General features: G+C 52.6%; 6 protein-coding genes across 6 annotated transcripts; 2 read left to right on the top strand and 4 right to left on the bottom strand.

The window, feature by feature from the left end:
* Positions 1–2,153: 2,153 nt before the first annotated feature.
* On the bottom strand, positions 2,154–4,753 carry J4E88_008933 (uncharacterized protein; the record flags this gene model as incomplete). Its single annotated transcript, XM_049402540.1, has 5 exons — positions 2,154–3,086; positions 3,334–3,444; positions 3,513–3,823; positions 3,921–4,561; positions 4,620–4,753. 5 exons carry the CDS (start codon positions 4,751–4,753, stop codon positions 2,154–2,156), a joined length of 2,130 nt encoding a protein of 709 aa, XP_049251777.1.
* A 2,842-nt stretch (positions 4,754–7,595) lies between these two features.
* J4E88_008932 (uncharacterized protein) lies at positions 7,596–8,424 on the top strand (the record flags this gene model as incomplete). The annotated part of the gene is made up of 2 exons (XM_049402539.1): positions 7,596–7,699; positions 7,746–8,424. 2 exons carry the CDS (start codon positions 7,596–7,598, stop codon positions 8,422–8,424), a joined length of 783 nt encoding a protein of 260 aa, XP_049251776.1.
* Positions 8,425–9,094: 670 nt separating this feature from the next.
* On the bottom strand, positions 9,095–10,708 carry J4E88_008931 (uncharacterized protein; the record flags this gene model as incomplete). The annotated part of the gene is made up of 1 exon (XM_049402538.1): positions 9,095–10,708. One exon carries the CDS (start codon positions 10,706–10,708, stop codon positions 9,095–9,097), a length of 1,614 nt encoding a protein of 537 aa, XP_049251775.1.
* Positions 10,709–11,259: 551 nt separating this feature from the next.
* J4E88_008930 (uncharacterized protein) lies at positions 11,260–12,418 on the bottom strand (the record flags this gene model as incomplete). Its single annotated transcript, XM_049402537.1, has 2 exons — positions 11,260–12,300; positions 12,350–12,418. The coding sequence occupies 2 exons, from the start codon at positions 12,416–12,418 to the stop codon at positions 11,260–11,262; spliced, it is 1,110 nt and encodes a 369-aa protein (XP_049251774.1).
* A 709-nt stretch (positions 12,419–13,127) lies between these two features.
* J4E88_008929 (uncharacterized protein) lies at positions 13,128–13,568 on the top strand (the record flags this gene model as incomplete). Its single annotated transcript, XM_049402536.1, has 1 exon — positions 13,128–13,568. The coding sequence occupies one exon, from the start codon at positions 13,128–13,130 to the stop codon at positions 13,566–13,568; it is 441 nt and encodes a 146-aa protein (XP_049251773.1).
* A 558-nt stretch (positions 13,569–14,126) lies between these two features.
* J4E88_008928 (uncharacterized protein) lies at positions 14,127–15,938 on the bottom strand (the record flags this gene model as incomplete). The annotated part of the gene is made up of 3 exons (XM_049402535.1): positions 14,127–14,493; positions 14,615–15,436; positions 15,487–15,938. 3 exons carry the CDS (start codon positions 15,936–15,938, stop codon positions 14,127–14,129), a joined length of 1,641 nt encoding a protein of 546 aa, XP_049251772.1.
* Between the last annotated feature and the right edge of the window lie 50 nt (positions 15,939–15,988).

Here is a 15,988-nt window from a genome sequence, read left to right as displayed (position 1 = left end):
TTTCTAAGACTTATGAGCCACGAGTATTGTTAGCATAGTGCAAAGAAGGAAGGATCAGCCAACTTGTGATTCTCTCACTCGGACTCAAAGGAAAACGGTTTCAGATTTGTACAAATTAAGGCAATACAACTTAACTCCATCGTCACTGCAGTGACGAGCCGAGGGCTATTATTCCGTACCTCTCCACTGTTGTGCCCCCATCGAAAACCCATGGATATCCGCGCCCTTACAACCAGAGAACGTAGTGAGCGTGTATTCATCCCTTCCCCATATAAACCATCGTGGTCACTGTGTCGCGTGCTGTAGTGAGCGTGGCTAACAGCAGTCGCAGCAGTCCAGGCAATCGAGGCAGCATTCGCATGTCTCACCGCAGAGCCAGCAGCAGCACAAGGTCGCAAGACTAGTCGTCGCATTAGCTCCGTTCCTCTTCTTTAACTATGCAACACCTAGCCAGTGTTGCGAAAGGGAAGAAAAGACTTACCAAGCAGTCAAGCATCCCCTCTCCTTCTTAGGCTCCTCTTGTGGCGGCGGTGGTCCTTGCTGGTAGTACATCTAATTCACAAACCGCGTCAGCCACACCCCAAATCACCGCAAACTTGCAATTGCACGTTATGATAATAGATGAGACTTACCGGTTGCTGAGGCGGTGGCCCATAGCCCGGCTGCGGAGGGCCATAGTAGCCAGGTTGTTGGGGAGCAGGGTAGCTCATGTCTGTTGTTTTGGTGTTGTAGACCTGACGTTAGAATAGAGATGCGGGCTCGTGGCTGGTGAAGCGTCTAGCTCGTGGTGTGGCAAGTGAAGAGAGGCTGGTGTTGAGGGTGTACTGTGGCAGAGGAGTGTGGCAGACGATATGTGTGGCACAGTAAAGTGGAACTTTTAGGGGGACCAACCCGTGTCTTTTAAGATTGCACGTCTTGACACGCCTGGCTATTGCTTTCGGCAAACGGCAACACCGGATCTGCGAGGTAAAGGGTGCGAGAGGCAATGCACGACCCAACGTGCTCATCGTAATTCACCGCGTCCATGCCGGTATACGTTCCGTACTTTTAGACGGCTGCGGGTGAGCTTTGCTCGGCGCCACATGTGTGGCAGTCAGGGCGCGTAGCTGTGGCATATGCTCGGGCTTGCTGAGGCATGAGTGGGACCAGGCAAGCCACCGCTGTGACGATGGACGCACGACCCTTGTCATACGCGTATGCAAAGTCTTGGTATGTAAGGCGCATGACTTGAGAGCGTTTCGTTCTGCGTGCGAAAGATAAGATTTACGCTGCTTTGCTACGTGGTGCGGTGTTGCAAGGATATCTGGTCAGAATGCGAGATATAGTAAAAAAACATCGTAGGCATACGTTTTCGATACTTCCTACCATGGATCCAGGAAAAGCGCGAGCTGAAATGACCTTTTCGTGAATGGCACATGTGAAGTGCTGTTGGGTTGCATATGCGAGCTTGCCGTCTGTTCCGGACGCTAGTGACCAATGTAGCTTAGTTGTGGCGCCACTTTTCAACAGGCAATATTAGACGGGCCAGTCAAGTGGCTCAGTCGTTCGTCCCCTTGGCATGACAGCAGCGACGAAGCTGGTGCTCTGACGATATCATGCCTACCAGATTTCTGCCACGAACCTACTTGTGAGGCCTGATACGAAGACGAAAACACCGCCAAGAGATCCGAAAGCTACTGTGGTATCGATGCCGGGGACCTTGGGCGGCGCGGATGCGTCCGGCGCCAAGTCAGCATGTACGCCGTCGGCGACCAAGTGGAGAGTCTGCGGTCCGAAAAGACTGTGGTTGGGAGCCGGCTTGGCGGTAAAAGGACTTTGAGGGCAGTCGACTAACCAACATGGCGACTTCTTGTGGCGCAGGTGAGGCGCAATCTCGTTACAAGCAATGGGATCCCAGGGTTGTCAGTACCAAACAAACGGATCGATCCGTATGACAGCTCGTCGTTCCGTAATGTTAGACGACGCGTGGCTTGGTAGACAAAGCAGACCAGCTGTTCGTAGAAGTCGTAGTGTGGAAGTCGAAAGGGGCGCACATGGATGATCTTTTGCTCGCTTGAACAGTAAATACGTTGCGTTATCGACTCCTTCGCGAGAGTAGCCACGACTGCCGTGATTGACAACCCTTGAGGTTACGGTACGTAGTCACCGGATTCCTATGCTTCCGCTGGCCGAGGTACAAAGCCCCGTTCGGCTCTTCGCTTCTGCACCCACTCGCCGAAGGGTTTCCAGATAGCCTCTTTCTCGGCCGGCTTCAAACTTGCCGCTAGACCGCTCGTACTCGTAGTGACAAAAACCCTGGACCCATTCCATACATTGCCATCGGCATCCTGCTCTTCCTTGCCATCTTCGCTTTTGCCCATGTTGTGCTCCTCATCCTGCCACCCATACTTGAAATCTTTCTTGCCCATGTTCTTTCCATAGCGATACCGCCAGATAGCTTCCCAGATACCCTTGCCTACTATGCACACAGCCTCTGGCTTGTATTTGAGGAACTTGGCATCCAGCTGTGCTGTACCGGCCGCAGTCTCCTCTTTCGAGAGCTCGGCAGCGTCTTTGGAGGGTCTCTCGACAATGTTGGTATTACCCATGCAATAAAGAGCAGGGAGACTCCGATCCTCCTCAGGTTTCAGTCGACGGTCGGTAAGTCCTGAGGAGTGGAGCAGCTTCCAGAATAGATTCGAGGGATGCGCATAAGCATGCCCTGCAGCGGCCGTCTGAACACCTGGGTTCGTGCCAACAAAGACACAGATCAGATTAGGCTCTAGTATATCGACCAGCGGCGACAGATGCGCGTATTTGGATGGGTCAGCATATTTGCTGGGTTTCCTCTTCTTCTTCGGTCGTGGGGAAGGTTCCGGTGTGATCTTTGCGGCCGCGGTCACAGTAGTCCTAGTACGCTTTCTAGGTTCTATCGACGATCCGGGTGGCGTTCCGGTACGCTGCTCCGTCCGCGTTTCGGAGTATTGGAACTTCTTCAGTCGGTCTTGGAAAGATGCAGATGATGGTGTCGCCAGCTGATAATCGGGTTCTCTGACATCGTCATCACTCAAAACTGGTGGAACTGCTTCAGCGTGTACGCTATGCCGCTGATTTGAGCGTGTGCGAGCCATGGGTGTTGCGGTGTGTCCCAGATATGAGAAGGAACGCGGTCATAGCAAGTCGCGTCCCCTCGAGATCCAGACGCGTTGACGTCATCGGACCCACTTCGCAGAGAGCCAATCGCTACCTGTGCACTCGAACAGCACCCACCGCGACGCAGCCTTCACGAGACCGTTCTCTGTATACGCATGCATTCATTTCGGAGATATTTACTAATGTACAATTGAGGCATACCCGCTCGTCCTTCTCTTGATACCTTTCATGGCCCTTGGCTGTACCTGGGTCCACCTCTTTGACAACCGTGAGTGTAGAGAAAGCCATACAGTATACATCTTCGTATGTACGCTAGATGGCGATGATGATGCTGTTGTATCTTGGCGGCATCGTCTCATTAAGCACATTTCAACTAAAACCCCCGGTCCAAAGCTGGTCGCAACAATGTTCTCTCTGCCTTCTCCCATTCTGCGAAGTTTGTCCAACACGATGAGCACGGTTGGGCTAGATGAGTTCCCATAGTTATGGTATACGTCGAGTGAGGCTCGGATGTGGTCGTCGTTGAGTTGGAGAGCTTGCTTGGCCCCCTGTAGAATGGTTGCACCGCCAGGATGGATAGCCCAATCGAAGTTCGAAGCAGGACTACGAGTCACCGATGCAGCGGCGTGAGTAGTATTGGAGGTGGCACGCAGTCGATCGAACAAGGGCAAGATGGCGTCGATGGCTGTGCCTGGAACGTGTTTGCTGATAGTAGCTATCATGCCTGCTAATAAATTAACATCAACTCAAAGCAACAGAAAGCAACACTGGACGTTACAGAAACATACCATGCTTCTCGATATCGTACGAGATATAGCTCGAAGTACCCGGCACAACTACACTGTCCCAATCTTTCAGCTCGAACACTGGCTTTTGCTTGTCTTCCAGCGCAAGACCGTTGCATACTGCTAGCGCCGCTGCGCCATCGGAGAATAGCGCTGGGGCTACGTGTAGCTTGTCGTCTTCACAGGCCGCTTGGAGCTCTGCCTGAATAGAGAGACTGCATATCTCACACGCCATCACCAGCACGCGGGCGTGCCGTCCTCTTTGTGATGCGGCAGCGGCGATGCTAGCAGCTGCACGAAGCGCTGATAGACCGCCTGCGCATCCCACGCCATGAAGTAGCACTCGTTGCACGTTTGGACCAAGCCCAAGCTCCTGGCATACAAAGAGATCATAGCCGGGGTTGCTCTGATCAGTGCAAGTCACTGCTACTGTGTGCGTTATGTCGCTGGGCTCAAGGCAAGCTTCTCGCATAGCCTCTTTGCAGGCCAAGGTGGCAAGCTGCACACCTTCTGTCCGGAACATTCGGGAGATGGAGTCGGCATCCGGCGGTGCAGTGTTCTCTTTGGTCCATCCTGCGTAGTCGAGGATAGTTGGGCGGGACACGATCTTGGTTTTCTTGTTGAACTGGATGAGCTTCTGGACACTGGCGAGGCTATTAGCATTGGACGAATAGTTCCTATGGAGGACACTGGATGACTGACGCTGGTGAAGTTACTTCATCGGGGCACAAGCGCTGCAAGAAGTCCTCAAACTGCTCCTGTCTTACCGAATGGGGCGGGTACTCATGGCCCAGGCCAATGATGTATATAGCATTGTTCTTGCTACTGCGTGACATACCGTTCACTGAAGACATCTTCCCCTTGGATCAAAACCAACTGCGACACGGAGGGCGTAAGCTTATCACTCTCTACCCCCTTACACCCGTCTCGTCGCCCCATAGCAGATGCGCTCTTCGCACCTACACCCATTCGCAATGTGTAGTCCAGACTCCGCCACTCTTGACTCACCCGTAGCCCGGAGTGCTCAACACATCCATACGAAGACTTGGTATACCATGGCCTAGCTGAACAACCTTGTGATTTACGGGCTGGAAAGGTCTTCACCGGCCAGTGAGCACTACGTTTGCCTTTAGCGATGTGAAAATAGCCTACCGCTAGCGAGTAAGACATGAGATGGGTGTGATTTCGCTAGATCTGCTGCAGCCTCAGCACACCCGCGAAGACTTGGTATGCCACCAACAAGTTCTACTCGCCAACGAACTGCGGCCTATTCGGAAGACTTCGAGCCTTGTGGCAGCACGAAACCGGCTTGTATGCCGTCAATAGCACGCCGCTGACGGGGCGAAGATGGTGAAGCCTTAGTGTTCGCGTTCCTATATTCTGTGCTCTCGCGAAGAAATACCTCATTAGGCATTCAGAAAGGAGTTTTCGACACTTAAATGTTAAGATTGTCGAAGATCATGTTGCTCCTCCTTTGTTCGATTATCACGCTGTGATCCTGCCGCTGCGTTCGGACATTTTCTTTGTTGAAATATCCCCCCTTGGTAACTCAGCTATGACCAATCATGGAGATGGAAATAAGAAATTATACATAATTTCTCAGGCCTTCATAGGGGGCCTCTGAGATCATTGAGGAACTCCGGTGAGTCGTCTGAGCTTCTCATACGTGAACAAGGCGGGAGAAGGAAGTGCATTAGGCGCTGGCGCTTGCCACAGTCGCTAGCGAGCCTTTCAGTCGACGATATGTGTATCTCGCCGACCTCCATGGCCCCCAGCAATCGCGTTCGGCCGCTTTGGCGCCTTGAGCATCTACCAATAGGTTGTTGTGATAACGAAGACCGTCGAAGATGGACCTCCGGTTGAGTCCGCATAATACTAGCCTGAAATCTCTCGATCCAAGCGAGCGCCACAAGACTGACTGACCGGGGCATGCGAAGTGAGGGCCTATCGAGCCAGCTAATGCCTCGCGATCTATTGTGAATTTTACCACCGGGAGGGGCGAGTATGCGAACGGGATATGGAGGACGAGGAGGCCCCAGATCTGACGATTGACTCCGGGTCAATGCCAAGAGATAATGCGACGACTGAGATGGGTTGACTACACAACACGCTAGTGCATGCCGCGTTCGCCCGCCTTGCTTCTAGCAGCTGAAAATTCGTCATTTCTAGGGGCGGTAAGCGTAGTCAGCGTGTACGATTTGGCACCCGTTGGACTGTACAGCCTCTCCACTATCAACAACATCGCCAAGAAGTCGTGTCACTACCGTCACACGGGGTAGATGGCGGAGTTCACTGTCCGGGTATGCTCTAGTACTTTTCCGGCGCGGAGATGATCTCCTTGGACGTCCAGAGAAGTGTAGTCGAGGTCTTGGATTAGGATGGGGCCGCAGGATAATTTGAGTTGCAGAAGGATTCGAGCTATAAGCGAAGAGGACGTTCCCGAGAGGGTGTGGGTGTGGAGGACACGATACCCGGTTCGATGTCGAGATAAAGGTGTGGATGAATCCCGGTCAGAACGTGGCACGGTCCCCATTTGTAGTGACAGATCTTCATCGCGGTTACTTCTGATGTTGTGATGGATGTTGGTGGAGAAAAGTCGTGACGTGCAGTGCGAGGAGATCTGCTCCTGACCAATCGATGACGGAGACGATGAGAAACGGATTTCGAGGGGTCGTGTTTATCTTCGCGATCGATTGGCGACAAATCGTGTGCGGCTTACGGTGTGAGCAGCTTGCGATTCAGGGCGTATGTAAGCGCCGTCTTACCTGGATGTGGCACAGCAAACGTATGTCAGATGCCATCAAACGTCGCCGACCGCTAACCTGGACAGAAATGGGGTCCTCGATCGACTGTAATTGTGTGCCATCATCGTGCTTCCCGTTATTGTTGAGCGTGCTGTGCCGCATGCGGGGGTTCTGCCAATCCGCGGTCCGAACCGTAGTGGGTGTACTAAAGTCGTCGGATGGTTCGCATCTGGTATATGGAGCTCTTTCCCGGGAAATGTGTTGGGTCCCAGGTCATCAATGGGCGGAACGCACAAGAACTTCCGCTGTCCATACCCGTGGGTACCTAAAGAGTGGGGCGTAAGCACGTGACCATAATCACCTTCACAACAATGCACACTTCAGCTCGGCGAAAGCGGCGAAGAGGGGCCAAAGGGATGTGCGGGTGATCCAATGGAGAGGGCTGGGTTGTATGTCAGATGCTTACAATGTGCAACTAATGTTAGAGGGTCTCGCACAAAGCAGGAGCCCTTGCGAAGATGTCGCTGAAACCTACATGCGTCCGGCGAGCTCGGTGTTTAAGGCGGTCAGTTAGGCCTCGACTCGGGTCATTTCATATCGGCGACTGCGGCGTTGCTTTCGGGCTTATGCTGCCAGACGTTGCGTCTTTGAAGTGATTGCTGCTGTTTTCGCTTCCCACAGGATCCGTGCCATGCGCAATGCTTTCCTAATCCGGATTACTTCGCGTGGCGGCCAGACTAGTGTAGGATGTACCGCGAAAGCACTCGCGAAAAGCATCGTTGCCAGTTAGCACTCACGTGGTTACCTGTGTGCATTTGCGAAGTGAATTCGACTTTTGTGCGAGACACCGTTGCTTTAGAGTATATATCCTAGGAACTAGCATGCCATCAAAACATACTTTCCGATAGCGTTGTCGATCACAGAGAAAAACATGATGGTCATGGACAGATTCGACGACGTCTCCTACGGATTTGAGATGATGCGACAGCAGAATTTTGCATGGAACAGCGACGTCCTTGTGGAGCAACCTAAGAAGCAGTGAGTGACGAATGCGACTACGACCCGGTCAGGACTAATTTGCCAGAAACGACAGCCAAAATCCTCGCACACCTCGAGTCGAAGAGTTGGCTTCAGACATCTATACACGTCTACCACGTGAGCTCCGCAACCGGGTGTATGCGTTCTGCGTCCAGGGATCCTATGACAACGAAGTCATCGTTCGGCGCACAGCAACCGGAAACGGCCGACGCTTCGCGCACCTCATCCGACAGGCGTGCGGCCAGCATTCCTATCAATGGATCGAAGACCCCACCGCAGCTTATATGAGTGCAGGAGGCCTGGGTAGTGAGGTTGCTAAAGAATTGCTCGAATGCTACTACTGGACACGTACATTCAAGTTTGCCCATCACGAGCTCTTTCTGCTCAAACCATTTCTTGAAACGGACGGTTTCGGGCTGGGAATGGTTCCAGCCGATTACGCAAGGCGCTTGCACATACAGATTCGGCCGCTTGACTTTGCCTTCCTGCTGCCGGAAAAGCGGCTGTTTGAAGAGCGGCGGTATTGCAAAACCATTGAGGGCCTCACTGTCATCAAGACCGCTCGTACTGAGGTCGTAGTCGAAGTCGATTTAGCGCAAGGGTCTCTGGGAGATGGTGATTACGAGCGCTTCTCCTACGAAGCTGCGCAGTTCATGCTGAAGATAGGAAGTGTGGTAGAGACTCTCAGAGGGACGGGACTGCGCATAAATCTAGCGACCGTGTGACGTCGAATTTCAAAGGTCATCCGCATATTTTTGATTTTATGAAGCATATACTTTACATTAGCGTAGGAGTCAATGGATGAATCAGGACACTTGTGCCTATAGGTAGTGCAGCTATCTTTTGTGTGCTCCTTCTGATATAATCGGTATAATTTTCATCTCCGCAAGAAGTTTTGGTGGCGTGGCCAGGCGTAATTAGGCTTGCCGTGTTTCGTCTCTTATTGCTGCCATGCGATCCGTGGCTAGGCAATGGCTTCCGGCCCGCACAAAGGCCGAAAATGATCCCCGAGCGACACCATCAGTGAATGTCTTTGATTGGACGCTTTTGTGAGCTTCAAGGGATGATAAAGTGAGATGGAAAGCTAGTGTTGGTGAAAGGACTTCGATGGAAGCTGCGTTGACGTGAGCGAAAGGATACATACGCTAGCCAGCGACAGGGGCCAAAGGATCGCTACTCCTCTCCACCAGCGCAGCTTGGCTTAAGCCACGATGCAACGCCATGACGATCAGCCAATCCCAGCATCTCGATTCTAGAGCCTAGACTGATCATTTCCATTTCGCAGAAGGGATTGCGCGACAAATGCACGTTTCACTCGCTGTACGTAATTGTCAGCTGCTATCGCAATTCCTCCATTATTCTTTAACACTAGGAGCTCCATATACATCCTAGCATCTATAGACCATATATGCTGTCTTTGTCAAAGAACACAAGTACTGCTTCACTACCCCTCACGTTCACTACAGCATCTGTCCCAACCGCTTCAACCACCACGTTGCCCATCGGCTCACCCTGAGGAAATGACTGTCCAGCCCAAGATGTCAACGAGCTATTTCCAGTGTTCACGAATGGTGCCGTCAATCTCTTTACACCTAAGCATCCGCCGTCGGAACCCAAAGCGCCCGATAGATCAACATGTACAGAGAAGTCATCTGTCGAGTTGGCGTAGAAAGGCTTCATATTGACGAGTGCTAGCTTCGACAAGTGATCGTCGACATAGAACGCATATGCAGAGAACGACTCTGGGTCAACGCCAGCAGGTGGCTCGAGAGCGCGAACCCGAGTGTCAGGCACAGCGAAGGCCTCAGCCATGAACAGCTGCGCGAGGAAAGAAGGTAGAGTCCGTGCCGGGCCTCTCAACTCGGTGTCGCGAGGGTATAGCATTGAGTAAGTGCTGAAACCTGGACTACCGTTTGCACCAGGCGTGTTGAGCTGTTCGTCGGACTGAAGAGCAAGTGTAGCACCCTGGTGTAGATGCGTGGAACTGGCATTCCTTGTCGCGTAGATCAACTCGCTATCAATGACCCAGAGTGCTTGCGCAAATGTATCGGTAACGTTTGGTGCTCCAGAGCAAGAGACGGAGTTGAACTCGCCAATGTTCCAGTTGTTTCCGGCATCGAGAGCGGCGCGGGCAGACGGATAGATTTCTTCATCGCAGTAGCGTGTGAGCTCGGTGTGGTTGAGAATATTTTCGATGGTAGCCAATGCAGCGCGCTCTGGATCGCAGGTTGAAAAAGCATACGAGTGTATCGAATATATGCCGACCTGATCCTCTGAGTCGATGCCTGCTGGGATGAGTGCAGCAGGTCGAACTTCAAGTCCTGAGTCGTCGGTCGTGGCGGAAGATGCCCACCAGCGCTCTTGGGGTAGATCTGAACTGTTCAGAGCATCCAGCGCAGTATCGATGCTAGCCGTGTATTGCTTCCATTGCTGCACATAGGCTGCAGTCGAGTCATTCCACCGACTCTCGTCGTAGTTGGTCGGCTCGTTACCAAGCTCAAGGTACGCGACCTTGTCGGGCTGATAGGTAAGCGATGCGACTGCAAGGCCTGTAGAGATTTCCAAACTCTCATTACCGAAGTTGAGAGTTGAGATGAACCTGGTGCCATTGGGGAAATTACTCCAACTCTTGTAGTACTCAGGTCCAACAGTGGTCCGCCATACGCCGCCTTCCGGACTAGTGGTACGCACCACGTCGCCACCGCCAGCGTCGAATATCATGCTGTCCATGGTGATGCCACCAGGTCGTATGACAGGACTTCCACCATGCTCATGGATTCTGTCCAGGACACTGAAAGTAAGGTTGTTGGGAGTACTAGCATTACCGAAGAATTCGACCCAGAAGGCAGGTTCGAACGAGAATGAGGCAAAGGAGTTGCTATGTGGTATCGAAGCACCTTCTGCTGTCTTTGGTACGCTTAGACATGCGGCTCCGGAATAGTCTGTCGTTGGGTATGCGTAGACAGCAGAGGCTGCAAGGGAAATGGCGGCGACTCTGAGTGAGGCCATTATGGGAGTATTGAGATCGTTGGTGGTTTATGGAAGGAGCTGTCCATATTCCCATGGCTATCCGAGCTTCATATGCCATCGGAAGCTATGACAGAAAGCGTATCGACATCATCGTGCCTCTCTTTCTAGGCTAAAGCGGACGCGATTATTCCGACGGCCGCGAGATGTTCCATTGAGTTGTCGGAAAGGTTGCTGGAATGGTCCTAGAAGATGTGGGGAGGCTGCGGGGAATTGGCGGATCGCCGGGTTTGTTTTATAGCGGGGGCAAAAGTCGGGTTTAGCATAAAAGGACTAAAACCAGAGCACTAATCACCCGCTCATGGACCTGCGATACATCCTGATAGAGGCCAAGTTCGCTGGTGCACAGGGATCTTCTGTCCTGTTTTTCTAATTTGCTGTTATTCAACCATGTTATCAGCTCGACATTCCGAGTAGAATCACCAGGCAGCGGAGCATGGTAGACAGTCGAGAAGCGCGGGTTTTGCTATATCCATAGAACAGAAATGAAAAGCCGTGGATTGGTAACAGATATCGATCGGCCCGGATTAGTACTATTTCGTTCCCACGGCACCGTGCGGCACACCCGTCCTTCTCCGCATCATGACTTCACCCATCGCATTCCTCACCTCCTTCTCCTGATGCACCACGTTCTGCACCATGTACTTCTTGAGTGCTTCCCTCAGCTCGCCCTTTGCCCTCTCGTTATCCCTATATGGTACGCTTTCCAGTTCCAGCAGTCTGTTCGCATCCTTATTACTCTCCGCAACAAGCGCGCTGAGACGATCAAGCTGCTTGTGGCGAGTATCTTCGGTATCGTCGTTGGCTTTTGCGGCATGTTGGGGGTCGCTTCGGTAAAGTGGCATAAGCAGACCGAGAAACTGCGTAAGGGAGATCGCAGCTTTCTTCAATATAGTGATGATTTGAAAGGGCAGGTATGGAGGGCGGAGGTTGGTTCTTGCGACGAACGGGTTCAGGTATTTCGAGAGAAAGGTGGGGTAATCTGGACGAAGAGCGGTACGGATTTCGAAAGTCGCAACAGCGAGAAGTCCTAGATAGCGCCAGTAGGACCCGTCTGTTAGGAAGCCGAGGGCGTTTGCGCCAACCAGAATGATGAAGAGTACGCCGTAGGTGGTAGCGGTAGTGAGCAGCGCACTGTCTGTGTAGTCCTTGATAGTCAAACAGCTCTGGCATTGCGCAAAGATGCTTGGTCCGAAGCGGTCATATGCGAATCGCTTCACAGGATCCATTATGATGTCTTTGGCTCGCTTCAGATGAACATAGAAGTCATTTGCCCTCTCTCTATCCACGTTCGGCCCAATTTTATCTGGGTGGTATCGAATCGTCAGCCTCCTGAATCGCGTATTCAGTGCGCTCTCGTCGACGTCTAGTGGTACACCGAGGTCGTTGTATGCATTGCTAGAGCGCTGCAAGTTGAAGTCGACTTCGTAAATGGTGAAGGCGAAGTAGGCGGCGTAGATGGCTATTAGGATGTTGCGGCGATGCTTGATAAAGCGCGGAGTGCCGGGCTGGGGTTTCGGGTCGCCAGCGCGAATGAAGATGCTGTAGAGAATGGATTGGGCCCATCCCGCTGCCTGTGTCGCGTTAGATATTGCCGTGCCGCAGGTGTGAGGGCTAGCTTACGACGGGAATGAGAAACTGCCACACTAGGAAAGGACCCAGAGTGTCAAATGACACGTTCGATATCGCCATAGAGTGCTCGGTCACTGGTGTGGGAACATGAGGACGCAAGGTCGCAGTCTCGAAGAGTTGAATGGAAGCCAAGTGTCATCGAGGCGCGAGTTCGGAACGTTCCGAGCACTGCCGAGGCACGTGCGTTCGCCGCAGCACCTTGAAGTCCCGACAGAACTACATGGTCTCGTGAGATATGTTATAGATACACAACGATGGGTCTAGCAGAATAAGTCCAGCGCTGCGGTAATGCTGAGTCATTGAGTGGTTCGTACTAACTGATACAAAAAGCCTTACAACGCTCAAGCACCATAGGTAAGATCGCTCCCGTACTATGCGAGACACCTTCAACATCAGCGAAGAAAAGATTGCGCCTTCGAATTGAGACGAGGGCCTGCAATTAGCTCGGACTGCTAGGGAAGTTACACTTTGATATGCATGATGGCTTGCGATACCTATGTGATTTCTCAAGGTTGAGTCCAGCGATCTCACACTCGCCCACTCATCCACAACACGCACACAACCATTGTGCACATCTCTTCACAGCCAGCGACAGATACCACAAAGCCCGTGGACTCTTAACAGAATGACCACTGCCAGCGATATCGACAAGTCCTTCACTAAGGCGTTGAACGAAGCAGGCGAACTCTACAACAACGACCGCCTAGACGAGTGTATCGAAAAGACCCGCGCCCTTCTAGCTGATGATTCTATACCATGATACCACCGTATGAAAGCGCTCCTATTATTGGCTTCAACACTGGGCGACTGGGACGACGCGAACAACTGTCACGCGGAGGCGGAGATCCTGTGGCGTGTGGTTAGGCGATGGAATCCAGAGGGTGAGGACGCTGTGCTCGATACGTACATGGACGATGTGCGCGAACATATAGACGATGTGCGCGCCGATTTGGAGCGGACTGAGCATGACGACGACGTGGATGACGATGGCGCGGCGCACGAGGAGCAAGTGAATGATGCGACTGCCGCCATGGAGACCCTTGAACTGCCCGATGATGAGATGGAAGTTGAACCGCCTGTCGGTGTCCCCGCTACCGAGGTTGCTGCGCTTGCCGGCGGTGTTCCCGCTATCAAGATTGCTGCGCCTGCCGAAGGCGGAAGTGGAACTGCAGATGGTGCTGAACCTCAGGCTCCTCGGGGCCAAGGATGAATATGTATGCCCCGACCTTGGTTAAATCCCTACTCCCCTGCTTGCTATATTGCAGTCTCGAAATCTGGCCCTGCGCATCGATGCTGGTCTTGCAAATGCCCAATCGTGGTCGTCGGCCTCACCTGCGCTCAGTCCGAACACGCCAGCATGGCAGCCGACTGGTACTTGTAAGCTTTCCTCCTCAAGTCCGCCTGCATCTAGGTAGAAGACATTGTACTGACGGTTCATCAGGGCGTGCGAGTTCAAGGGTACAGGAGACATAATATAGTGAGAAAAGTCATAGATTTCTATGGTTGACGACATTTGTCGATCAATGGTATAAAGCGATGCTATGCAATTAGAAACAAAACGAAACTCGCGCATTCCTTAGACATGCGACGTAGCAAATTCCTCCATGCATCTCAAGCCTAGATGGGTGACGTTTGTGCGTCGGGTATAGTTCCTCCAGGCATTATGCATAACAAGTAACGACTCAACGATACCGTAGCGCACACAGCGCGCTCATTCGCAATCATGTACGACCAGCGCTCGTATCTTCGTCTTGCAACATTTCAGATCTTACATCTGACCTCCGGCCTGAGGCATCAGCTCCTCATCTTGCTGACGCTTCTCCTTGAGCGATCCAGCAGCCGAGCGGTTCTCGACGTCGCTGTCGGAGAGATCGTACTGGCGAACGGCCTCGGCAATCTGGGCCTCGTCCATCTTGGGGAGCTGCTTAGCGGCTTGCACGTAGCTCATCTTCTCGGTGTAACCCTTGGCGAAGATAAGGTCAATTTCCTCGAGGGAACGACCAGCAGTCTCAGGGTAGAAGAAGTAGATGACGGGGATGAAGGAGGCGTTCAGAGCGGCGAAGAGCAGGTAGGTTCCCCAACCGATGTTGGTGATCAAAACGGGGGTAATCATGACAATGAAGAAGTTCCACAGCCTAAAAGAACGTTAGCAATTGTTCCGAATGACTTATTAGACGGGATTACGTGCCAGTTATTAATGGTCCTTCGACGATGTTAGCGTTGTTCTTATGTCAAATGGGTGCAGTAATAACTTACGAAAAAGCGTTGGCCTTCTGGCGGGTCTTGAGAGGGTTGATCTCGGCAGGGTACAACCAGGGAAGCGGCAGCCATGTAACACCGAAGAACGCGATGTACAAGAACAGACCGACGGCGGCACCCTTGGCAGGTCCCTCGTTGTCCTCGTTCTGCACGCCACCGGGGAGCAGGCAGGCAAAGGTGATGATCATGGCAGTCATCTGGCCGACGGTACCGATGAGGTACAACTTTCTGCGGCCGACACGCTCAACGAAGTAGAAAGAGGTAGCGGCGAACATGGCGTAAACGACCATGTTGACACCTCCGAGAAGAAGGGCGAGGTTGTGGTCGGTGTTCAAGGCGCTCTGGCACAGAATGGGGAAGTAGTAGATGACAGCGTTGCAACCAGACAATTGTTGCATGAATTGCGAGGAAGCACCGAGGATAGCACGACGGAAGTGCTGGGACTTGCCGCCGGTAAGAAGAGCCTTGGTAGGGACCTTGCCGCCACCACCAGATGCGCTGACTGCATCGCGAATGACTTGCATCTGGACAATGACCTCTTGGTCGTCGCGGGCAACACCGTTGAGACCAGCCAGTACAGTAGCGGCTTCATCTTCGTGATGGTGGTTGAGAAGCCATCGAGGAGATTCGGGTAGCGAAATCATCATAACGATGACGATCATGGCGAAAACACACTGGAAAGCAATGGGGAATCTCCAGGTGAAGTCATCGGGACCGTAGAGACAGCCGTAATCGATCCAGTAGGCGATGAGCGTGCCAATGGCAACCATGGAACCCTCGATGCAAATAACTTTACCGCGGTTCTTGGCCTTGCAGCACCTGGTAATAGTCAGTAATTGTTTGAAAGAGCAGGTTATGGCTCGACGTACTCAGCTTGGTAGGTAGGAATGGTAGAAGTGTTGATACCGTTTCCAACACCAGTGATGCATCGTCCGACAATGAACTGGGCGGTAGCGCCACTGTTGGGAGGAACGCAGGCGATCTGGATGATGACACCGATGATCATAACTCCGGCACCCAGGAAGATACTCTTGCGACGTCCGAGCTTGTCACCGAAGACGAAGACGAAGATGGCACCAAGCAGACAACCGACCGCATAGATGGAGACGACGAAACCCTCGTAGGTAGAGTCATCCTTGACTTCAGGGAACGCGTCTTGGAAGGCGGGAGCAGAGATGATTCCACTCATGACACCCTGGTCATAACCGAAGAGTAGGAAGTCGGTAACAGCAACGATGGTGATGAGAACCTGGAGGGCCCTGCCGGACTTGCCCCAGTAGGTGGGAACACCATTTTCGGACTCCTTGATACGTGGCGGCATGGTTGCGTTGTATCGATGGAAACTGGAGAGGAGTGAGGAGATGCTGGGGA

Source organism: Alternaria novae-zelandiae (genome assembly GCF_023758075.1).
Source record: "Alternaria novae-zelandiae strain BMP 2774 chromosome Unknown scaffold_21, whole genome shotgun sequence".
NCBI lineage: Eukaryota > Fungi > Ascomycota > Dothideomycetes > Pleosporales > Pleosporaceae > Alternaria > Alternaria novae-zelandiae.
Note: the sequence above shows the minus strand (reverse complement) of the source record. Positions and strands in the feature narration are given on the sequence as shown.